The 25795-nt window shown below is 40.4% G+C and overlaps 1 protein-coding gene across 1 annotated transcript; it reads left to right on the top strand.

Moving 5' to 3' along the window:
- The first annotated feature begins 10 nt into the window (after positions 1–10).
- EXOG (exo/endonuclease G) lies at positions 11–22096 on the top strand. The gene is made up of 6 exons (XM_061996814.1): positions 11–184; positions 1394–1543; positions 4408–4547; positions 6139–6215; positions 9432–9546; positions 21505–22096. The coding sequence occupies exons 1-6, from the start codon at positions 37–39 to the stop codon at positions 21964–21966; spliced, it is 1092 nt and encodes a 363-aa protein (XP_061852798.1). The 5' UTR covers positions 11–36; the 3' UTR covers positions 21967–22096.
- The last annotated feature ends 3699 nt before the right edge of the window (positions 22097–25795 follow it).

Here is a 25795-nt window from a genome sequence, read left to right as displayed (position 1 = left end):
GCGGAGTAGCGCCGCCAGCCTCCCCCACCCTCCGCCATGGCGGCCTTACCCCGCCACCGCCGCTTCCTCGGCGGTTTCGTCTGCGGGGCTGCAGCAGGGGCTGCAGCATCGTGCTGGGCAGCGTGGCGGCTGCTCCGTAGCCAGAGCCAGCCGGAGCCGGTCCCCGGACGAGCTCTTCTAGAGGGTAAGAACCGCGGGCAGAGGGGAGGCCGAGCGCGGCGGCCTCGTGGCTCTCGGAGGCGGGAGCGTGGGCGGCTCTACGAGGTACCGCTTCCCACAGCCGCCACTGCCCTTAAACCCGCTCCCTCGTTTAGAGAGACCTTCTCCTAGCTGCCTCCGTCCTGGGGAGGGCGGGGAGTGCCCCCAGTACCCTACTTCGGGCAGCGGGGGAGGGGCGGTTATTTGAGGATGCTGGGCCGCAGCTTCTCCTTGCTGCATCTGCTCACACCGAAATGAGGGTTACGGAGGCTGCAAACGGCCTGTGTCGCAGTGTGGGGCGCAGAGCACTTGTCCAGTGTGATTTGGTAACATCCACAGAATGTATATATGTTGTGTGTATATATATATAATTTTAATTCGTGTCAGGCCATAACTATATTTCAGCTTTTGCTTTCCCTGCATTTCCTGAGGAGACGAGGCCAGCTCGAGGGGTGGCTGAGGGCTTGGGAAAGCCCTGGCCTGGTCGCAGTGGGGGCTGGAGGGGATGCGAGGTGTGTGGAGAAAGCTATGGGGGTTGGGGAGTGTGCTAGGTGTGGAGGAAAGCCCAGGGGAACTTGGAAGTATGAGAGCATTGGAAAGGGCCTCTAAAAATACAAGTTGCTGTAAAACAGCTGGAGCATGAAGAAGTTAGCAAGATGGATGCAAATATTTCTCCATTAGATAAAAATCTTACTTGCAAAAAATAAATCTGCAAGTGCAGGTTTTATTCATTGGTCAGAGTGTGAGTGCTTCCAGTGAGGGCAGGACTTCTGCTTGCACCAAACTCAGTTTGTCTCAGTTTGTGAGGAGGAGTGTGATTTCTAGCTCTGAAATGTGTGTATTGATCTCCTGTGTCCCTAACTCCTTGTTGCCTGATTTGTCCCTAAATACCTGGTAGCTTTCTTTCTAAAGGCCAGCTCAGAGCAATTGCTGGGTAGATGTGTGTAGGCATTAGAGTGGATGAGTTCATCCTAGAGCACAGATCTTCATGTGAAGACGTGATGGAAAGTACCTTTTTGGTAGAAGAGAGGTTCATTGGATAGCTCTCCTAATGTTTGTTTAGATCTTAATTGTGACAGTAACCTCAAGTAACTCCTTGTACAGTGTGTTTACTTCCACAGGGGTGCTTTCCTTACTGTCTTGTTTAGGGTAATTTTTCATCTTTGAGTGGCTTTCTGTTTACTTTTCTCCCTAGAACCAGTGGAAGAGTCTCTACTGGAAAAATATGGATTCCCTGAAGCTGGAACAGAGACCAGATGTTACACGAATCATGCACTATCTTACGACCAGGCCAAACGGGTTCCTAGATGGGTGATTGAACATATTTCAAAACAGAAGACACTGGGTATGTAGGTGTTTGTTTGTTTAATTATATTTATGATGCCCAGAACCGGCTCGGCTGTTCACAGGAGAAAAATCATATAGTTGTCTCTAGGTATGGATCTTTTTTTTCACACATTCACAATCCCACTGGAAGCCGGAGGCCTCTCAGTGGATGTCAGCTTTGTGACAGTGTTAAGACTGATGCTGCCAGTGATTTTTAATTAAAAGAGATGCAGGTTGGCAGGCCTCTTCGTTATTCTTTGTCTTGTTTGGACTAGTCTGGTTTTGAAGAACTAGAGCTACCTTCTGTGAGAAACTGGCATTTATGAAAAAGTCTGTAAACACTGGGTCAATGTATCTGTGTCAGTGTAAACACTTAAGTCATGTTGCAGGAGGGAAGCTGAGCTTAATTATTTTAAATATGAATGTAAAGAAGATGAAACACTGAAAGTTAACCTTTCCTTACCTGATTCAGACTGTCACAGTGTTGTTAGTGGCCCAATTTTGTCAGTTGAGGTACTGGCACATGGGTGTGAATGGTTGTGGAGTTAACATCTTTAGCAGCCAAACTGATTCATCTACAGATATTTAAAAGATTTGTGCAGAGTGGCAAGAAAAGATGGATGTCCATTTGTGAGTTAAAAATGAGGCAAAGGACATCAGCATTTGTTGTTGTTCAAAGCTAGAGAGGGCATTACCTACTCACTGCAGCCATTATTTACTTTGATGCAATTCTGTTGTGTTTTCTGATCTGCATTATCTAATGCTCTCTGCCCTGTTCTTCATGCAAGTCAGAGGCTCAGTGATTTTTTTTGTTGTCAATGGTGAATGAAATACGAGTGGTATACAGTCACATAAATTAAGTTTATAGCATTAGTTCAGTTTTATAAGGCAAATTATTAGTAATGGAGATAACTGTATAATTGTAAAATGTTTTATGAAGGCAGTAGCCCTCTAAATATATCTTAATCACAGTCTCCTAATCACCTTTCAAAATTAAAAGTGTGATCCTGAAAATATTTATAACCAACCCCTAAGTAGCTTCATTGATTCCCCTTCTTTCTGAGAAGAAAGCAATAATTCCAAGCTTAGTTTTAAGTGGGCCTTAACAGATAAGTTGTTAAAATGTTTTCCAGGTGATCAGATGCAATAACCTGAGAGTTGAAATTAATGCCTTACGATGCTTCAGCTCTGATTTATGTCTGGTAGCTACTCTAATTGAGATTTGAGGTGGAACTGTGTCGTTCAAGGAAGGTCACAAAAAACTTCCATGTCCTAGAGTTTTGAAAGGACAGAATTAAAAAAAAAAAAAATTATTGATAAGTAAGAACTTAAACGTTTAAAAAACACAGTGGAAAGAAATTCGCTTTACATGTGAGATGTACAAAACTGGTTACAGAAAAAATTAGTTGTTTTTTATCGAATCAGTGAACACAGAATAAGTGAGGATACATTTTTTCCATTTTCCAGGTTTCCTTGGTAAATTACATTTTGACTTAGATTAAATACAATTTTTTTCAAAATAAGAATTCTGTTGTTTTGCACACTGACAAACTTGTCAGTGTTGCTTCTTAAGCATCAATCCTGTGTTAAAGGTGTCATGTGCTTTACCAAAAAAGAAAAGTGAAGCCCCTTCCTAAACTAAGTCTGAGGAATATTATCTCTGGTGTGTACAGGCCCTGATTCATGCTTAAATTAAAAAATACTATATAATGAACCTGCATATTGCATCTGTAAAATTACACCTAAGATGACACCCATTCAATATGCTGTAGATACATTGAATTACATTGTCATTTGGGAAAAAAACATATGGACAACAATGATGGTGCTGTAAAACAGTTAGTTTCCAGTTCTGTCCACCCATTGCACAGGCACAGCTGAGTGAGCTCTTGTGTGTGCCTCAGTGCTGTTCTGCAGCACTTTGTTTCACTATGGATGTTCTTGGGTCACAAGCCATTCACTAAGAAATATAGTGTCTTACTGGAGGGTGTTGGTGCCAAACTAATTCATGCAAGCCTCTTCTGGTCATCATTTTTCCAAGGAAGCGGTCTGTGTTTGGGATGAAGTGGTCTCAAAGTTGCAGCCTACTCTGAGTACTGTCTTTTCCAAGGAATTGGCTGGGACTCTACACAGTGCAAGGATGCAAATGTATGGCCACTGGGAAGAGGACACAGGCTCCTCAGCAAAGACAGCAGCTTGGAATGGACTGGCATCTCTGCAACAGCTAACTTAGCTCCCTCCACGGCCCTCCTCCCAAAATGTTTTTGTCTACCAGAAGAGTTCAGGCCTAGCCATTTTTCTGCAAAATTCCCAAATGTCTGGAAAGGCAGAAAGGGAATCTTGAAAAGGAATAGGGGAGAGCTACATTTCTTTCTGTGCCCGTGAAGAGCAAAACACTTAAGATTTCCTATTGGGTGGATTAATTGTTTTACCAAGTGTAACTTTTTCAAGGTATACCCAATCTGCTTCCAAGCTAAAAAAGAAATGCTTGTAGTGAATCAAACATAAAAATGGAACTGCAGCTGCTGAAGATCTCTGTATCTTCGTTGTCCTAAGAAGTGAATCACTACTAGTTTATACCTTTAGCAATCTTGCCTTTAACATTGATCTGATTTTATCATAAGACTAACATATTTTGCTTTGTTTTTTTGTCTATAAAACAATAAGCGTATTAGAGTTTCTACTGTGTAATGGAAATGAATTTACAACTGGAGAAGAGATATTTTCATTGAATTCCTCTCTTTTATGGTTGAGAAGAAAAATACTCATTTTCTTCTGAATCTCTAAGCACAGGTCGTTTGGCAAGATGTTACAGAGCCAGTTCTTTTTGTCTTGCTGTGATGATTTAATGATAACCTAACAATTTAGCATGTTATTCCTCAGGCAATGCAGACCGAAGACACTGTAAATTCAGACCAGATCCTAATATTCCTCTAATGTTTAGTGCTGTCAATGAAGACTACCTTGGAAGTGGATGGTCACGAGGACACATGGCACCAGCAGGAGATAACAAATTTTCAACTGTAAGATTTTATCCCTTTCTTTTTAATATGTCTTTTAGCAGTTGGAAAGGGTCAACAGACCCTTAAAAGTGATATGTAATGTTCCTTTTGCAGTTTATTTTGAGATGGAACATGATCTCATTATTGATGCACAGACCTGGGCTTGGATTTACAAGGTCTTTTCTGCCTGAATACTGGAGGATGCTCTCACAGTCTCCTTCAGGCATCTAAATCAGGTGCATCCTCTGGTGACATACTTCTGTCTTCATTAGATCACACCTTGATTAGCTTCTTTGCCAGAGATGATGTGAGTATGTGTTGTACAGCATAGTGTTAAGCAAGTGTTTTCAGCCTCTTTTACATCACATTGTCTACCTGTAAAATGAAGATGATGACCTTCAGCAAACAAGGCTCAAAAGTGTCTCCTGAGGCTCTGTTTAAAGGAGGCCAGGAACAATGACTTCATTCTGGCCAACAGGTGCTGGATGTTTAAGGCTAGGTTGAGCAAAGCAATGATGCTGTTAAGTACTGTTCTGTATAGCCAAGGGGATTGCCTGGGTGATTTAGAAGGCTTTTTCCTTTCTGGGAGTGTATATGAGGTAAATTAGAACCCTTTTTTGCCATAATTCTTTCAGTCTATAAAATATCTTCACCTGCTATTTATTTGAGCTGTAAGAAAGGCATGCCCTAATGCCTTGGCTGACTAACAAAGCAGCATTGGAATTATTGGATCGTCATGTGAAATGTGCCTAATGCAGCAATTTGTCAATTAAGGAGCAGTTTGAATTTGTATTTCTACCAGGCAAAATAGTTTGCAGTTGACAGAGCGGTGACATGTGATGGGTGAAAGAACCAGGCATTTCATTTCTACTGGGTGCGTCTTAACGTGATTTGGGATATCTGAGAACTTTTTGCTGGTGAACTACTTGTGCAGACATATCTTGGACCTGGCTTCAAATGCAGTGAGATGGTACAATCTTTCAAATACAGCATTACAAGAATTTAGTTTGACTGTTTAATTAGTGCAGGTAGTGTTTGCTCATCCTGAGGATTTCTGTTTAGCCCCTTCACTTTCAAGAAATAGTATGTTAAAAATATTGACAAATACAAGACCTGTGAAGTTTCCAAGTTAAGATCTTGGAATTCTGTGTTGCCTTTCATATGTGTAGTTTTTTGGTGACAGAAAGGTTTATGACACTTTTAAAAGGTAAAATGATCAAAAATCTATACATTTGACCATTATAGTCTCATAAATACCTTAATCACCAGCATGGTATGTATTTGTAAAATACTGATGAATATTTTTAATAAAATGTTTTCTTGGGAGCAAAAGAAAAAGCTTAACTATAAGACAGTCAAATGAATGTAAAGCATGGGTGAAAGCATCCTTCCAGTTCAAAATGAAGAGTAACTAGTTGTTTCCAAAAGCATAGTGAAACTGACTGGGTGACAGTAATTCCTGTGCCTCTGCAATTGGACATTGTGGTAGGTTTCTGGTAAAGAAAAATAAAGGTAGATACGGGGTAAACTAGAAGTGGATTCTGAGATAAAAACTTCTAAAGTGTATTTTCAGCTTGTCTCAATAGATTTGGGTTATTTTCTTTCTCTGCAGACAGCTATGGCCGAAACATTTTATCTCTCTAACATCGTGCCTCAGAATTATGAAAATAATGCTGGATTTTGGAACAGGTGAGAAATTACTTTTAAGTGAACTAAGTGAAAAGTAACAGTGGCACAAATGAAAAGTGCTGTATTTATAAATCCCCTTCACATCAAAATACGCTAAGAGTACTATAGCCTATAGAGATCATAGCAGCTTTCTCTGAAATGAAAGGTAACTCATTCCTCATATTGCAAGGACAGTATAATGACTACTTTAGTTCTTTATTCAATCAAACTGTAGAGGATATTAGAATAGATAAAATTACTTCTTCTGGCTGATATGGGTAAAGGTACCAGATTTAACATCTCTATCCTTAGGGAAAATTCAGTATAAGAAAGGAAAGGATTAGATCTTTGGGGATTTCATTAATATTTACAAATATCTAAATGGTGGGTGTCAGGAGGTTGGGGCAGCATTTTTTTCTGTTGTAGCTAGCAACGGGACAAGGGGTAATGGGATGAAGCTAGAACACAAAAAGTTCCGTTTAAATATAAGGAAAAAACTATTTCACTGTGAGGGTGGCAGAGCAGTGGAACAGGCTGCCCAGGGAGGGTGTGGAGTTTCCTTCCTTGGAGGTCTTCAAGACCTGCCTGGACATGTTCCTATGCGACCTGATCTAGGTGAACCTGCTTCTGCATGGAGATTGGAATAGATGATGTCTAAAGGTCCCTTCCAACCCTTACCATTCTATGATTCTATCTTGCTTTAACACCTCTTCCTCAGAAAAGTTCTTCCAGAGTGAGAGTATTCATATCTCTGTATGTGGACATGGGTTCAGTTTGAAATGGAGAACCAAGCACTCCCCACTGAGTCACGAATACTTCAAGTCTTGGGTGTTTCTTCAAGTGCTGGCTTCCAAGCGGCAGTCAGGCAGAGTGAGTGCTAGCTGGATTGGCTTTGAGGTGAAGTAGTTGATAGTTTAAAACTTTCTTCTTGTAGGATTTTTATTCTTTCCTTCTTTTGAGCAGAGAAGAACATTAATAAAAGTAGCGTTCATCCAGTGCTTCTTGCTTAGGACTTACAGAATGTTAAGAGTCATAAACAGGAGAGGAAAATTACAAATATCACAAGGTTTGCTCAAGGGAATGTTAGCAAAGTTGTGTTTAGTATGGTATTAGAAGTCCCATCAAAAATGTAACTACACACTGCTTTCCAGTTGTACAAGAATGCATATAAAATCATGACATTCAGTAAGGTTATAATGTTTCAGAGGCAAATAAAATGCTATGATACTTCAAGATTTTTTTTTTTAATTAATACATCAAGTATTTGAGCATAAAAGTGCCTTATACCAAAGTTAGGCATTTGTGCCGATTGAAGGCTGGAAACTCTCTTTTATTTCCCTTGAGCAGCATGTCTGGATAATCAGAAAATCCCATTAACCCCACAGTTTAAGCAACTATTATCACTTTCTCCCAAACTCAGCACCCTATCCCGACAGTTCAAATACACGAATAAGGTATTTGAGCAACTTGTTTTTATCAGCCACTTCAATGGTAGATAGTTAAGGATGCCATGTTTCACGTGTATCCCTTCCTGGCTTCAGTACTCTCTTCCTTTGTCTTTTTAAATGCTTGCTTTTTGAATTGTCCTCTGAGGTGTCCTATGTTAGTCAGCTTAACATTGTGTTGTTTTTCAAAGAGTATATGCCGTCCAGTCCCGTGTTTTTGCTGCTTTCCTAGTTCCAGCTCTGGTACTAGCCTGATTATGGCAAGTCACTTCCATTTGCTAACCCAGTTAAGCTGATTCACGTTTTGTTTTGCTAGGTTATATTTCTGACAGATTAGAAAATTGAATCAACTGGTGAAATCAGTGCCTGAGCCAACATGGAAGATAGAGTAGGAGTGTTCAGCTGGGGCAGACAAAGGGAGCAGTAGGAAAAGAGAGAGCAGGACTACATCTTTCAACAAGCTATTAGATAGTAAGCAATTGGATTGGTTCAGTGATGTGGTCTGACAGCACCATAGTATTTATTCTTCATTCTCTTCCCACCAACATGCATGTTTCTTTCATTCCCAAAGTTTAACTGTAATTTTCTGTCTTTTTCATGGTCACTGTAATCTGATCTCTGGCCATGTGCCAGCAAAAACGTTTTGTTGTGTTAGGTGGTTGTTAGTTTTGCTGTGCTGTGAGACAGCCTGGGGAGCTGAGGTGCTTGGAAGCTAAGCTGACAAGAGCAGGAAAAAAATCAGCTAGTGGTCAATGCTTTGGGTTATCACATGGCAGATCACTAATAACAGAGAAGAAAGGGCTTGTTTCTGCTAATTTGTCTTCTTGGTCCTCATTGCTGCTAATTCAGATTTGTGTGAGCTGATTGAACTCATTAACCCTGCACAGGAAAAAAAAAAGTGGTTTTATTCAGACTTATTGGTGGGTGAAGAATGCTGAAGGTGGCCCAGAGGTATGAGGAGCAGGGATGAGACAGAGGAGATGGTGAAACCTCCCCCTTTCAGAGGCAGTCAGATTAGCTGTCTCACGTTCTGCTCTGTTTGTTCATTTGAGGGAAGTGTAGCTTTGTCTTTAGTAAAGGGCCAGTGGGTGCTCACTGCAACACTTGGGGTGTTAGATCAAAAACAGGATGTAATCTCATGTTTGATATAAAATAGGCATGATCCAGAAACCATCACATTTGGAGAAATACGCTGTAAATTGAGTCAATTGGTTTAAAAAGCAAAAATTATGTTAGTATTTCTGGAGTTATTACTTTATTTTTAACCAGTTTTAATATAAAACCTAATATAGTGGGAATGGCACATAGAAACTTTCCTAAATACTCGGAGCTGTGGGAATAGCTGTCTGTTGCAGGATATTCACTGCTTGGGAAGGAACATATAAATCCAGTATTGTGGTAAAACCTTTTGAAGTAAGAATATCACAACCTGCTGTTTAAAACAAGTATTTTGCTAAACCCAAGTGACTATCAACAGTGTCTTTGGAGTGTCAAGTGTGGAAGTAAGAAAGAATTCAGATTTTCAGGACAGATAGTAAGGCTACAGGAACCACTTTCAAATGTATTTGATAACTTGAAAGGTTTACTGAAATGTGTGTGATAAGTGAACCTGGGACAAGTGGGAAGTGTGACTTGGGCCTCCATTTTATCTTTTTTTTGCTTATCGGTCAGTCACATAAATTTAGAGAAATGCCCCCAAACTGGCAGTGGTTCATCTTGCCCTTCACACTATCTTTCAAAGTTTATTATGTTAAATTTTTCCAGCTGACTTTATCTGACCAATATGTTCTAGAATGGAAATGTATTGTCGGGAGTTGACTGAGAGATTTGAGGATGTTTGGGTAGTTTCTGGACCACTGACCTTACCTCAAACGAATGATGATGGAAGGAAGAGTGTTACTTACCAGGTATGTAAATATGTTGCTGGGTTAGCAACAGTAGTACTTTAAAAATGATATTGTAGCTTGGTAAAACAAAGTTAAATGTCCTAGTACATGCAAAATGTGTGAAATACCCAATACTTGTTGGGACAAGGTCAGTAGTGATGTTCTGTTGTGCCTGTGCATGAAAAAGTATAGTTTTAAAAGAATTTTTTTGTTTACAAAGAAAAATCTTTTAAATATCTATTTGTGGTTGGCAGTAAAAGTGTTCTCTGACTTCTGTAATTCATGACAGTACCTAAGCAGACCATTAGTGGGTTTTGCTGGTGTGGGTTTTGCTGGTGTGGGTTTTGCTGGTGTGGGTTTTGCTGGTGTGGGTTTTGCTGGTGTGGGTTTTGCTGGTGTGGGTTTTGCTGGTGTGGGTTTTGCTGGTGTGTAGGCATCTATTCAATCATTTATTGGTATATTTTGGAAAGAGTGCAGTATGAAGGTAGTGTGGATTTCTCAAAACTATATAGGGATTGCAATACTTGTGCCTAGGTAATTTCACAAACAGTTGTTTGCTAATATCCCATATGTATCACTTAGATGAAGCCTTACAGCTGAGATTCTGAGCATATCAAAGGCAGTTTAAAAGCCTTCACTCAAGCTCAGCAAGTGAATGCAGTGTGATCACTGGTCCCTGGTACTGACACCCCCACTTCTTTCAGTTTCACATTTTTATTACCTGCTTAAATACTGTGAAGGTTTAGGATTGATAATACGTAGTCTCTAGAAGCAGTCACTAAGAGTCAGACAGAAAAGGCTACGAAGATGAAAAGACATCAATTTAAGAGGTAAATTTGTTATTGCCTATCCTGACTTATTCTTTGTAAGCATATGTTGAGACATCTGTAGGATCTGAACGCAGTAAGGTATTCAAGGGATGGAGTTTTACCTTCTGCCCCTGCTGTAATGAGATGTTATTGCTGTTTTCAGTTGCTAGATGAAAGCTTGCATAATGCAAATAATAAGTTCTGTATTTTATGCCTCTTGAAAAAACACTTCTCTGTGAAAATAAGTACTCAGATCAAATGCAGCTTCAGCTTGTGAGTGATTCATCTGCCCAGCCAGTTCTGTGAATGAGTTTGCTATAACAAACCTCTGTTTCAGAAGCGTAGGGGAGCTACAAAGAGAGGCATGTTCAGCTTCCAACACTGGTTTGCTTGACGATGAGATTTAGGCAGTACTTCTCCATTATAAATACACAGCTGCTTTCCAGTTGATTGAACTTGCCAACTCAGTCATGATAGAATGTAACTTTTCCTGTTCACTTTTACCTTTTTACTTCTTGGAAAACTGTCTCATATATCCCACCTGCATATATCTGTAACCTTGTCTGTGATGAACTGGCTGAACATGAGCCAGTAGTGTGCCCAGGTGGCCAAGAAGGCCAATGGCATCCTGACATGTGTCAGGAACAGTGTTGTCAGCAGGAGGAAGGAGGTGATCATTCCTCTGTACTCAGCTTTGGTGGGGCTGCATCTCGAATACTGTATTCAGTTTTGGGCCCCCCTCTACAGGAAGGACACTGAGGTGCTGGAGAGGATCCAGAGGTAAGCTACCAAGCTAGTAAAGGATTTGGAGCACATCTCATATAAAGAATGGCTGAGGGATCTGGGGCTGTTTAGCCTGGAGAAAAGAAGGCTCAGGGGAGACGACGTCACTCTCTACAACTACCTGAAATGAAGTTGTAGTGAGGTGGGAGTCGGTCTGTTCACCCTAGTACCAAGCAATAGAACAAGAAGAAGCAGCCTCAGGTTGCACACGGGGAGATTCAGGCTGGATATGAGGAGGAATTTCTTTACTTAAAGGGTTGTTGGAACGGCTGCCCAGGGAGATAGTGGAGTCACCATCCCTGAATGTGTTTAGGAGACAGGTGGATGTTGCACTTAGGGTAGTTGTCTAGTGGTTGATAGGGCTGATACAAAGGCTGGACTCAGTGATCTTAAAGGTCTCTTCCAGCTGAAATAATTCTGTGATTCTGTGAAATCACAGCCTTGTGTTTTGGTTTGTCATTATTTTCTTTCCAGTCACATGGTTTGCATATGAAAAGGTAGTAGTAATAATAATAAGTAAAAATCTCTTTTCATGCTTAGTGGCAGTTCCAAACTTCGTCTCTCACCATGTCTTTGTGAGGAAGATTATGAATACTTATTTTCAAGTGGATAAATAAACTGTGGCTAATGGAAATGACCAAGGCTACATTCTAAGTTAGTGGCAAAGCCAGCTTTAGTCTGACAATGGTTCCTTGCCACCCAAAGGGAGAACAGGAAAGTGCTGACTGCCAGCTATACTTTACAGTCCTTTCCCTTGTCTGCCAGCACTGATGACTGTCAGATCCTTCCCACAAGATGTGTAATTACCCAGTGCAAAATAAAACTCTCATACTGGATGCTTTATTTGCTTACTGGACTTATTTTCTACCACCATAGAAAGGCAGAGGTGGCAGCATGAGATATGTCCAAAAAACACGTAGCTGGGAGCAGGGGGAAGATGTTCCCTTTCAGCAGTCCGAGCTTAGCGTTTGGCTTGTTGAATGTTTGGTACAATGCAGAATGGTACTGTAAGAGTTCTCCAGGCTTGAACATAGCTTGCTGCAATTTGCCTCCTTGTAGCTGTCAGATTATTGCATTTATGTTTTTCCCTCCTAAAAAGATATCTTCATCTTACATAGCAAAGAATTAAAAATCCTGAGCTGACTCGGACATTTAATAACTGGAAGTGATTTTCCAGGAAGCAATTGATTTGTCTGTCAACTGTATCATTCAACTGCTTCACTTTCATCTTGGTCATCTTTTTCTAGTGTTTTTTTTTTTTTTTCCCTGGAGAATGTATTTACTTGGAAGAAGAGAAAGATTACATTTCTGAAAGATGATCATGTGTCTCTATTTTGGTTTGGAAATGTAAATTTTAGCATTCCACAGGTGAAAATCAGGCACTGCATCTTAACTGCTTTCATTCAAAATAACTTGTTACCAGGATATGGTGGTAGAATAATAGTGGTACTACATGTCCATGCTGCTTTGATTATCATATCATTCTGTTCTTGTCTGTTGCCAAGATGGCTTCATCATCTTTGAGTTTGATGACAACTCTGGTCTTTTATGAATGTTCTGTCAGTTTTGTCCTTCATGTTTTCATTTCACCGTTTGGCCACATTCATAAATCCTTGACTCAGCTTCCTGTGGTGAGGTTCATTATATAAATTGATTTGTATTTAAGCTGTATTTAAGACAGATAATGCTATCTACAGGTGGGAAAAGTGAAATGTTGATTGGAGGTGATGATGTTTTGTTTTAAATGCCAAATTATTCCATTTGTGTCCTCTTTTGGCTACACTCCTGTGTGTAAATAAATACAGGCTGAGAACTTTTTTGTTACTTTCAAATCTCTTTACTGCGTAAGTTCATGGGCTTGCTATCGAAGTTGTCCTTTGGGGAGAGAGACTTCAGAGTGGAGTAAAGTGTATTGGTTGGTTTTGGTTGTTTTGTCTTTTGGATTTTTTTCTTCTTACATCAACACATACACTTAGAAGAGGGAACACAACCTGTCAAAACACTGGAGAGTAGTTCTTTCAAACAGATTCCTTGGATATAATTGCAGTCATTGCAGTTGATTTTGGTAGTCTGGCATTCTGCCCCTAAATCAAGAACACTTAACAGTTGGCAGCTGAACAAGAAGGGAAGGTACCTCTTAGCTGTCTTTCAGAGTGAGCTCTGCTAGGTTCAAACAAGTGACTTAGAAATGAAAGGCTTTTAGTCGTCATTATTTGGGCTGATGTGAGAAGATGTCCTTTTTCCTTCCTGTGTGCTGTTTAAGGAGAAGCGCTGTAGCATGCACAACAGTGCTGAAACTCACAACCTATAATCTGGTGATGTGACTATTAAGACTGAGCTCCTCACTAATGGTTTTTCTTCTCTGAGACTGTGGAAAAAAAGAGAACACAGAAGTACTACAGTGAACATAGCTGCATTGATTCTTTTCGTATCCTCTCTTCAATCTTAGTTTCCTTGTTTTTGACTAAAGGAGTGGTGAAATATGTATCCATGGCTTTACAGGCTGGTGTTTTTCTCATCAGACATCCAAAAAGGTTATTTTTAGATCACTGTAGAGGAAAAACAGAGCATCGGTCATGGCTTTGTTCCCAGTTCCTGCTTGGACTCTGGTACCATTTGCCGTTTAATTCCAGAAAGGGAATTAACCTTGAACTCCTTAGATGCCAGCATTGTTCTATCTATTGGCTGAACTTGCTGTATCCTCAGATATGTTCTGTCATGTCATCTGTCTCCAGTGGAGGGGTTTTATTGCACAGAGTAGATTGATGACTATGCATGCTTGGTATCTGAAAAAAACAGATTTTGAGTATAGAATGGCACCAGTAAAAATCTCTTCTGTTGTCATTGTAGAGGCAGATGCAGGTTTTTCATCTTTATCCAGATCTATCTGAAATGACATTGTCCTGTTTTACACATCACTGTTCTCCTGTGGCTGTCACTATCATGATTTTCATTTGTCAGCAGATATGGAGTTTGAAATACAAATGTTGCAGTAATTCCACTGTGTCTCAGTGCACTTCCCTTCTTGTTCCTAATGCCACCTGGAATCATGGCTGCTGTTTAATTTCAAATTTGATTGACTACACCGGTCCAGAGAGGCACAATAACTGTACCAGAAGATTTACTTGTTGTCTAGTTCTGTGGCAGATAAGTCCCAAGGAAACAAATCACACATCTGAAATATAAGGTGATACTTTATGGTTTTCGCAAGTTAGCTTTCAGTAGTAGTAGAGGTTTTCTTCTAGACAAGATACTATAGAGGAAGGAAACCTGGAGACTATTACTAGTTGTTGACTGCTCCAGAAGGGCTTAATGCTGCACAGGTAACAAATGGATCCAGGCCCATTATTCATGTGCACTTACATGCAAAGAGCTGTATTTTAGATGAGCTGGTGTAAATGGGTAGAGTTCTGTCAGCCCTAAATTTAGACATGATGTACAGATAAAAATAATAGACACTGGATTAAGATGGGAGGAAAAGAAATACCAAAGGTGCAGGATATGGAGTTGCTTTTATTGAGCACTGTATCCACCCTGAAGGTTCTTTCATTATAGGAGTAGTGGTGTAAAGTCTGTGTAGGATTCAAAGTTAAGTAATATAAATGGATTCTCTGGAAGTAGTAAGCTGTCATCATGTAAATATACTACTGTAATGCATGTACACTTCCTCTTTCTTTAGAAAAATGAGAGTTGGCATGTGTCTTTTAATGCTATAACTATGTATTTAGGCACAGCTTTTTTTTTACTATCCTTTTTTTTTCTTTCTGTCTTTTTAAGATTGCCAAATGATTTGGCAACAGCAACCAGACCAGTTGTAACAAATTAAATCTTCCTGAAGTACAATCTTCCTGAAGCATTTTGGAGTGCTTGGCTCTGCAATGTTTTTTTTTCAGATTGTTACTGTGATTCTGGTCTGTAGTATTTTCTGTTTTCTTTATTGCTAGATCTGCCTTCACACCCCTCAGTTCTTTTCATTGCCATTTGATGAAATTCTCTCAAATACTAGGAGAAAAAAGTCACCATCAACAGAATCTGTGCTTCCTGACACAAATCCTAGAGGAGCTGGAGTGAAGGCAGTTAACGCCAACACAATGCTCAAGTAAATAAAGTTCCACTGGTAGCAAAGGGAATTTTTTTATACTGCCAAAAACTGTGTTTTGATACAGAATTTAGTATCAAAGTATAATAAAGCTTGATTTTGTCAAACCTGGGACAATATCAGCAGGAATTATATTATCTACGAGAAAACATCCGATGGTCCTGGTCAGTATTATGCTTCAGGTTCCATCTAAAGCAAATCAAATGCCTATTCAGTCTTACTTGGAGTGACAGGAATGACGTCCTTGTGAATTCTGTACATCAAGAAACGTGACAGAAGTCTTAATTTTGATACTGCCAGATGTAGGCGGAAGTAAAGTTAAGCAGAGAATTGTGTTTGTGCTTGTTTTCAATCAGTTCTGGTTGGGAGTATGGCTTAGTTCTCAACTCTGCTTATTAGAGAAAGAGATGAAATGCTTACTGGAGTGCAGCGGGAATTTCTGGAGATATCATTTTCATGTATTTTATGATCATAGCCTCTGATGCAAGGACTCTTCAGTGTGTGCTGGCAGTTAAGGCATGATTGAATGTGATTTCTGTTTACCAGCTTCTAAGAAAACCTCAGATAATGGGCAGCTCAATCTGTCTCTTGCTGATGAAAGGCTAGCCCCTTCTGCCGTCTCTTGGCGGTTGATTTTCATTTTCTGGTCACTAGGTGGCAAAATACTACTTTTAGATTCACAATTATTTCTTTTAACATTTTTCCCTGGCCTTTCAGAAGAGAATTTTCGTACCACTCTGGCAGCTGTTAACAAGTCCTGTATAAAATTAAAATACAATTATATTGTATGTGTTCTAAAATTTCTAGTAAGGGCAACACTGTTTTCTTCTCATATAAATCTCAGGTGTTCTGCCTTTACACCTTCTATATTGCTTTTCTCCTGTTTATGTAAGAATGGAGTTTTCTATCTCATCAACTCAAAACTGTCATTTTTAGAGTGTGCTTTGCTCCGTATTTTACTACTGCTGTGAGGGTGACATTAATTAATGCCATATGCTTAAACTTACCCTAGATGCATTTAGCAAACATCTTCTTTATTTATTCAGATAGTTCAGCACTCCACAGATATTACCAAATTTTTTTTTCCTCCAATTTTAAAAAGTACGACCAAGAACAGTAACGATTTGGCCAAAATGGTGAGGAAAGCCAAGCTGAAGAGAAATTCCCATACAGTGACTTAAATATGAGACTGAATTTATCAAAGCTCACTGAGTTCTCTCTGTTTTAAGAAATCATGTTACTTCTGCCCTTATCTTTATCTCTCCCTGTGAGCTCTTTAAGTTTGTATAACTGCTTACCAACGCGTTGGTTGTTTTAGCAATATGTAAACATCTCTAAATGTCAGGGATTGCACACATTTTAATGACCCGTCCTCATGACAGCTGTCCACATTTAATTGGGCATCGAGGAGGATAACAAATTATACACACTTGCGGAATGTCAATACCAATGTCAGGAATAATAAAAACCAATAAACACTATGCTGAAAATGACATTATCATACTGCTGCATTATTAGCCGACACCATTTCAGTCATAGGGCTTCAGCTGGCACCAGATCACCAAAGAAAACAAGAGAGTAGCAAAAGGAATATAAGCAGCTGCAAAAACTTAGGGCAATGAACATTTTTATGTTGGGCTGGTACAGACAGCAAAGGGAAATTGTAGCTGAAGTTTCACACTGGTTTCCCAATATATTCCATGCTATAAAAATTATAAAAATACATTTAATACTATAAGAAGGCTTTCAGTTTGACTGCTTGTTTTGTTAGGAAGCACTGAAAATTTCAAAGATTAAACAAAATTTTATAAGAAAATGGACATTTTCAAAGGATTACACTCACACAAAAAAATCACCTTGTGGCTTGTTATCAACATAGTGTAAAAGAAAGCACATGGGACAGCAGTGGTTTTCAACACACCATTGTGTGACCTACTCCAGGAGGTCCTGCTCTGGCAAGGAAGTTGGACTAGGTGATATTTTGAGGTCCCTTCCAACCCTTAAGATCCTGTAATTCTGTGATTTTTCTCGCTTGTATCAGTGTATGAGATTTTTAAAATTTGTTTTGAAAATCACAGATACTGTTTAAAACTGTTGCTCTTCTCCAGCTGGGACAGATAGCTGTTTCGGGCATTGATTGCTGAAAGATCATCTGCTGCCTGTGGATAGACAAGCACAAATCAAAGTCAACATCTGTGCATGGATAATCTTAACCCATTTTCTATCCTGTTAAAATAGGAACATATGCTATCTGCCTCTGCTAGGCATGCATTGAGATAAATGGGATGGTGCAGACTGGAATAGCAGTTCAGGCTTCTGTGTTTTGGTGAGAAGAGCCTCTAGGTGGCAATAAGGACTGAATTGTTGAGTTTGTTTTTCCTACCTATTGCTCCTGTTACAAAATTTACTTCTGTAGAATCACACACTTCTTTCCCTGGCTAGTGAGCTCTGTGTGTAAGGGAATCTCTGAAGAGATATTTAGGTGCAGCTTCTGTATCAAGTCCCGTAGAAAAGCAAATGGAGGTGTATTTCAGAGCATAGTAGTAGAAATATGGTGTGCTCCAGAACTGAGTTTCCTTTTTTAACAGAAATCCCTGAGTCACATTGTCTGCTTTAATTACTGATGCATGGTTTACATAAGTGGTCAACTGCAGAAAAAAAAATCCATACGTTCTTTGTCATGTATATTTATGCTCTGTCAGAGAAATGGGTGCCCTCCTTTGATGGTGTTCTCCTCCTGCAGAATGAGCTGAGGAGGGAACTTGATGCCCCGTTTCATGTAAGGAAGGGACACTTGTGACCTCTGGTCGTTTGACAGGCCTAAGTTTGTTTTAATCCCTTTAACGGTATTAGAACTCAGCAAAGGTATTACAGAAGTAGTTTTCTGCTATTCAGAAGACTGGTCTAAAACCTGTGCACTACTTAAATTTGATTTAAATCTTTAAAAGAGAGCTTATGGTCAACTTAAGTGGTACATAAATGTATAGCCATTGCCTGTATAGAGTCCAGTTGTGTTTGGAACTATACTTCTCAAACAGCCAACCCTTCCTTCATTTTGAACTTATCCTCTCTTTCCTTCTTTTCTTCCCTCCTCCGTAGGTGCATGTACTATGCATAAATGTGCATTATTTTGCATAGAATGTATATATATTTGCGTGATATTACATAAGCACAGGGTCTGTTTTCCCTTAACACCCACTTGACGCATTCAGCATTTCCATTTCATACCTAACTATTCTATGTGTAGCTCTGTTCATTCCCTAGCCTTTCTATCCACCCACTCAGTCCTCAGACTCAATCCCTTGTTCCCAGTGCTAGCTCACTCTACATGTATTCACCTGTTTGTTTTACATATGCCATATTCCCCCCCTCTAATTGGAGGTACTTGGTAGCAGCTCCACCTCTGTGTTCACCCTTCCTATTGTCTTTTTGTACAGCAAACAGAGGGTGCTGATACGCGTTTGTGTGGGGTAGGTGTTGAGAAGGAGAGGGAGCCAAGCTAAGGAGGGTCTAGTATGTATACATGTATTTATAGTGGATTAAAAGTATGTGAAGAGACCTGGAAAAGACAGGGCAGGTTGTACTGCACCAGAATGCTGCGGGTCAGGTGGCTGTTGGCCCAGGGAGAATCTGCAGAACAGCGTTTAGTCTTGCTGCTGCCTTCTCTTGAGGAGGCTGCAGCTGTTTCAGGGTGCAGTGCAGATGTGCACAGCCTCTTACTTTTCCACCCTGCCCTAGGAGTGTGCAGGAGGTAAAATTGCAGTGCAGGCTTTGCAAGCTCCCTGCCACAGGGGGAGAAAAGGAACTCCAACCATCTGCCTTCAACAGAGTCGACTGTCTGTGCGTGGCTAAATAGGGAAACGTGAACCCCCTCCTCTCCCCCTCAGGCCTTTTCGTGCTTGGCTCCCTCCCTCTCACCACCAATACATTGCATGTGCTCCTCAGTTTGAGTACCACCTATCTTAACCATCCCTGTGATAATTTAGTTTCAAACCACCAGTACTTTCAGCGTATTTTAAAATTACCTGTGCATCAGTCAGTTTTGATTATTTATGCAGTTGATTCCGAGGAGCTGTAACTCTGATTTCACCCACACTGACTGCTAAATGCAAAGTGCTTTGACACTCAGGAGCTCTAATTTCCCTATTACAACAAGACGTCTGTCATCGTTGAAATGGAAATCTGATTTGGCATAAGGCATTTATTTATTGCTTACCAGTTTCAGTGACTTTTAGGTGTCTAGGCAGAGTTTTATTTAGGAGAAGGTTGGGGGCATAAGCAAGATCATTTTTGTAAAAAAAATCAAAACTGCCCACCAAAAAAACACACTAAAAAAAGGTTAAACTAAAAGAAAGCTGTTAAATAGCCTAATTTGGGGAAGTGAGGGGAGAGATAGTCTGTAACAAAGTAAAGAAATATAAAAGCATAGAAGCACAGAGACAGTAGTACTGATACTTCTACATCATTGTACGAGGCATGAAAAAGCTTTATCAGAGCTTTCCTTTTCTCCTACGGGGACTTTCTCTGGTTTGGTCTAACCAGTAAGACTTAAAAACTGGCAACAGAGGTAGAAGAACACACTTGAAGCACTGAAATGATTCCTAACTGAAATCAGTTAACTGTTGAAATAGACCAATGTGAACCTGGACTTGGTAGCCCCAGGAAAAGTTTAGTTTTAGAGATGTCTTTTCTTTTGCAGAAGTGCTGAATACTCTCAGAATGAAACATGCGTAGGAAGTGTGTCTTTAGTGATTGAGTTACAGTGAATATATGAATGGACAAAGCATGTCTGAACTGATACACTGGATTAGTCTGTAAAATAGTTTAATGTCATTGGTGTAGCAGGGAAATAAATCCCTGCTATGTCTCAAATTGTATTTGAACTGTTTCTGACAAAAGCTGTCAACAAATGAAAACAATCAGGTGTTGCAGATACTGGAAATAGTACCAAATTACTGGATTTTATATCTAAAAGGAGGTGCTTCTGGGGTTTGCATCTTTTTCTTCTCTCTCTGTGAGAATGAAAGTACAAATTTTAGAAAGGTGATTGCACAAAGGGGTTATGCAAAACTCAGAATTTCCATGTTTGAGCCTGTTCTGCTTTGTTGGCATGGCAGATTCAGTTCAATATTGAAGCAAATACAACGCAAGTGCGTACATAGACATCACTTTTTGAATACAGGAGAGATGATGTTTTTCATCAATAGGTATACTCCCTTAGACTTACTCCTGACACTACTGTAAAACATGAGTGTGTGAGCTTTTTAATAGTTTTCTTGTGAATTCAAGGTCCTGACCTGTCTGGTGCTTCAGTTAAATTCCTGGATCCTGGTCTGAGTGACACAGCAGGAAACCCAAGGTGTACAAGTTCTTAAGTTGGTTTATTGTGAATTTATAGAGAAAATAGGTACAATTTCTTTGGATAGACTTCCAAAATACTGAATCGTGGAATGCACTTCTTTATATCCAAGTCCCCTCAGGAAAAAAAACATGTAGATAACGTAGTTTTTAATTACAGCCTGTGTATGTCTATGCAATAGAGATACACAAAGTAACTAACAGAAGGTAAGAGTTGATTTGAAATGCATATTAAAAACCCTGTGGTTTGAAACTGTCAGGTCAGGAACTTGGTGTAGAGCTGCTGTTACTGAAAACAACTTTCCAAGCATTAACACTGTGATGCAGTATGAGAAAGGAGCTTTACCATCTCTTCAAGTTACACTGACAGACCTGCACCAAGTTTAGGGAGCTGAGGTCTTGGCTGACTCCTTGTTTCCAGTCATGTTTTTCAGATTTGGTTTGAGTTGGGTTTCACTTGTAACTGAAGTTGCATCTACTTGAGAGATTTGAGTTCATTCCACCAGAGCAGCTTGTTGCAGATCTTTACAAATGTTTATGCAATTACTGACTAATCTTTTGACCTTTTGTCTGCATCGTTGTCCTTAATAGTACAACAACAGTATATTATAGAGTCAGTGGTTTTATAGAGAAAGGCAGAGAACCTTCTGAGAAAGCCTTCTACCAACAGTGGCTGAATAACCCTGGAGTGAAGTGTTCTTTTTCTTGTTTGAGAGACTGAAGCATCAAATAGCCAGCTCATTCCTGACCAGCTATATAAGGAGTTGCAGTGAAATGCCATTTTTCTACCTCAGTGTCTAGATTTTGGTGTGTAGTTACATGCTGTGGCTTCTATTTGAAGGTAGTAGGATTAGTCTCACATCTTTTTATTTGTTATTTTTTTTTCCCCCTCAACTGGTAAGATGTGTAATGTAACTTTTCTTTTGGCAGGTCATTGGAAAGGATGATGTGGCCGTCCCATCCCACCTGTACAAGGTGATCCTTGCGAGGCGAAGCAGAACATCTGCAGAGCCCTTGGTACTGGGGGCTTTCGTGGTGCCAAATGATCCCATAGGCTTCAGTCACCAGCTGACTGAGTTCCAAGTAAATATAGAAGATCTGGAGAAAATGTCAGGTTTAGTTTTCTTCCCCCAGGTGGACAAAACCAAAGATGTTAAAAATATCTGTGAGGTGGATACCTGTAAACTGATGGGCTTCAAGGAATTTACCTTATACATCACTGCTCGAAAAGTGCAGAGCGCCCGCACGCTGCACCGCCTGGAGAAAGCTATGGCCGAGCTCAGGGAGGCAGGAATTGAGCCTGATGAGTATCTTGAGCAGCTTCACAAGAAGAAGAAAGAAGAACTGCTGCAGGAAAAACAAATGGGAACTAGAGAGGGGAAAGCTGGCTGAGTAATCCTTCAGGAAGGTGTTTGGGGTTTCGTGCTTTGAAAGGGGAGCTGAAAGCAAACCCTAAGACAAGGGCTCTGTGAATTACCCTTTTTTGGATTGTGGAAACAATAAAGAAGCATTTGGAAGCCGATGGGTTTGGAATGACGTCCGTTCTTGTGTAACATGATGCGCACACGTGGTTTTGCGGCAGTGCTTAGATATGGGCAAGGAAAATGACCCCTTTCTGACATTAATAGATTACTGGCCCTTCAGAAAAGGCATTGTGCTATTTTCCAAGCGAGACGTCAGACTTGGGGTTTGTGTGGAATCCCTTCTAGGAAGATTATAAAAATAGACAGTAGACACCTTGGGAGTGCAACTGGAACATGCTTAAATGTGATTCTGCCTGTAGATGTCTTTCAGCAGGGTGCTGTGGAAGCAATGACACTTTCTGGGATTTTTTTAAATGAGGTTAATTTAGAAATATTTCATTTTACACTTTTAATGGAGACCCATAAGATGTAGTGGGAATCCCTTACAGTCTTTACTTGGTTGTGTTAACCAAACCAGATTGTCTCTTACCTCTCCTGACCTTGTGTGCTTCAGTGTAGCTGTCAGCTGTTGTCATTTGCTGCAGACTTCTTCCATTCACCTAGAATTCTGCAGTATTTTGTTTTTTAAATGATAGAAGCAGAGTTTGCACAAGTTGCTATGGGTGTAGATTGGATTTTCATAAATTAATGTAAGCTTAATATTTCAATTTCTCTTCTAAGTGTGAATAAATGTGTTTTCTTGCATGTTTGACTTGCGAGGGGAACACTGCTTGGTTTTTGCTTCACTGGCTTTTTTTTTTTTCCTACTATGAGTCTTTGGTCTATAAACTTTGCAACAACACTTCATGTGAAAGCAGAAGATTGACTAAAAATTCCTTTCCAGTTCTGTTTCAACAGCAGCTGAAGTTGTTCAGATTAAATCAGTGTGACTTGTTTCCTCGGAGTTTTTATCTGGAAAGGAGAGAAACTGGAGATAGGGTTTTTTGCTTTGGTGTTTTTTTTCTTTGTTTTTTTGTTTTTTTTTTTTAAATGGTAAGAATCTGTGTAGATTTGGGATTGTTCCATAAAAAACACCTTCAGTAGTTTCAACATGAGAGTTCTTAGTCTCTGAGAAGGATTATGTAGTGCCAGGCTGAATTGGACTCTTTCCATAAAGGATGTATCAGGAGCATTTTCAATGGTATCTAGCAACAGGACAAGGGGTAATGGGGTGAAGCTGGAACACAAAAAGTTCCATTTAAACATAAGAAAAAAACTCACAGGCTGCCCAGAGGGGTTGTGGAGTCTCCTTCCTTGGAGGTCTTCAAGAACTGCCTGGACACGTTCCTGTGTGACCTGATCTATGTTGAACTGCTTCTGCAGGGGAGTTGGACCAGATGATCTGTAAGTCCCTTCCAACCACTACTGTTCTATGATTATTTTGATGTTGTGAATAATCAGCTGGATGTTCTGAATACTGTAGTTTCCTTCACTACAGTTGCAGTATCCAAAAACAGATCACTTCACAAACCAGTTAGGGTTCCCATGGCACTTTTGTGTTTGCCAAGAACATGTTTACAAAATCCATACATTTAAAACCAGAGAACTGTGGCTAGCTAAGGACATCATAAAAGCTTATTGCCCACATAAATTGGAGAGACGTTGGGTGAAATTCTGACAAAACGTTTAACTCATTTCACTATTAGCCCAGAATTTTGGTTGTCAGTCCTATCACGTCACAGAAACAGTAAATCACACAAGAAGCCACCTCTGCCTTTTCAGTACATGGAAGATGTGTGTTGCTTGGAATTACAAAGTGCCAGATGCTTTGTGTGCCTCTTGATGGTCTTGTGTGTGCTTACTGGAGTCCAGGCAGGCTTCTGGCATTGCGATGGTGCCACCCTTCGGAAGAGGCACCTGCTCATTGTCCTTTGCATTGTTTTTTGCTTTTCCTTGTTACGTGATTTATTCATGGTTTTTAAGTCAGCCTGCCTTCTTCATTCTCTTGATCCTTTCAGACGAGAGGTTAGAGATCTCCCGTGCAGTGTTTTCTACAGACAGGTGATACAGATCTCAGTGCAGCAGATACATGTCCATCCCTAGGGAAAGACCTGTGTTGGGACAGCACCAGTTGGATGCTCAGAGCTCCAAGTATCTTCCCTTTCTGTGGACAGTTCACCATTATGGCAGCCGCAGCAGTGTTGTGTGACTCTCCTGCCCTGGAGACCAGCTGCACCCTAACTCAGTACTTCCTCAGGCCTTATGTGCCCCCTTGAATTCCTGCAAGTGCCAGTTACCATCATTTTTGTGCCGCATTGCGTAGACTGGACTCCCAGTATTATTTTCAACTCTATTTGAGCCTGGTTGGTGTTTCTCAGCTCCCCTTGGAAGGTGGCAGCAGGTGCTAAATGGTGAAACCACTTCCAGTGCTGGTCTTTGCCAAAGAGTGCATTCACTTGCTTGGGGGCTGCTGGTTTCCTCATCTGAAGAAACTGGAATCCAGCATGTTGCAAAAAAAAAAAAAAAGTACTTAATGAATTATAGGACAAATAGTCATCCAGTAATGAATGATGAGACATGTTATCAATGCACAACTTGTGCCAGGGGAGGTTTAGATTGACAATTAGGAAGAACTTCCCTGAGAGGGTTGTCAGACGCTGTCCCAGGCTGCCCAGGGAGGTGGTGGAGCCCCCATCCCTGAAGATACTGAAAAGGTGTGTGGCTGAGGTGCTGAGGGCCATGCGATAGTGGTGGGCTTGGCAGTGTGAGGGGAGGGGTTGGATTTTATAATCTTAAAGGTCTTTTCTAACCAATATGATTAGTAGCAAGACAGTGAGGCTTTACACACTTGTTGGAGCCACCTTTCAAGATCTTTTCTGAGAACTGTGCTCATGTCTGTGTCTGTTATTCCTGTTACATGCTCAGTAGCTTCCCTGTGTGCATTTGTAGGCACAATTTGAACCTCTGTGATGCAGCTAAGCAGCAAGAGTCCTGCAAATGGAGAAGCCTATCCTCTGTTCCTCCACTGGTTTAATATGTTTTTTTATAGGGCTGTGTGCAGAAAATCACTATAGAGTGATTTTCTGGTATTCCCTTGATTCCCTACTCTTGATTGGTACTGCTAGTCTTGAATGAGGGTGAAAGTGATGGTAAATAGGAGGCAAATGGGAAGGGAGTGCAGGGAAGATGAGCTCAAGAGCTCTGGGCTGCATGCTATCCTGCACTTTTGGTATTTGGCCTTTTGAGGGCAGACTTTCTACAGTGGCAGCCTCGGTGGCCAAAAATGATTGGGGATATGAATCAAGTGTCTCTGGCCCATAAGAACTGTCTTCTTTGCTTGTGATACCAAGGTACCCATTAATTGTTTTGAGAGTTATATTGACAGCAGTGCAGTATGAAGCTAATGATTTTTCATAGATAAGTGTTTTTACAGTAATGTTTGAAAGTGCTTTTAGATAGACCTCCCAGGTTGTGTATCTGCTCCAGAGACAATTATGACTCCAGCTTCTTCATGAATCTCATTCTAGGTGAGGAATTACCCCTGCCTGGTGCCTTGCAATGTTGTTGTTTGGTATCAGTTACCACAATTTGAGAGGAAGGGGAAGAATTTAAAGTTCAGCATTTTATTTGTGTGTGGTTGGTTCACTTAGAGCACCATTTTGTGATTTTCAGTTTGTCCAGTAGTAGTAAAGATGGGTCTGTAGCTAGTTGTGCCAAGTGCTGCACTAATAAGAAACAGTCACCATCCTGAAAAAGTAACACTTAGTAGAGCAAGTGAAGATATGCACCCAAAAAATCTGAGGTTTTCTTTCATCAGA

This window comes from Colius striatus, chromosome 5, assembly GCF_028858725.1.
Source record: "Colius striatus isolate bColStr4 chromosome 5, bColStr4.1.hap1, whole genome shotgun sequence".
Taxonomy (NCBI): domain Eukaryota; kingdom Metazoa; phylum Chordata; class Aves; order Coliiformes; family Coliidae; genus Colius; species Colius striatus.
Note: the sequence above shows the minus strand (reverse complement) of the source record. Positions and strands in the feature narration are given on the sequence as shown.

Bases quoted from the DNA above. Each gene is read 5' to 3' on its own strand.
- EXOG (XM_061996814.1), top strand. From the start codon at position 37: ATGGCGGCCTTACCCCGCCACCGCCGCTTCCTCGGCGGTTTCGTCTGC. The intron at 185-1,393 runs GTAAGAACCGCG...TTTTCTCCCTAG, and splicing joins CGGACGAGCTCTTCTAGAGG to AACCAGTGGAAGAGTCTCTA. The intron at 1,544-4,407 runs GTATGTAGGTGT...GTTATTCCTCAG, and splicing joins TTCAAAACAGAAGACACTGG to GCAATGCAGACCGAAGACAC.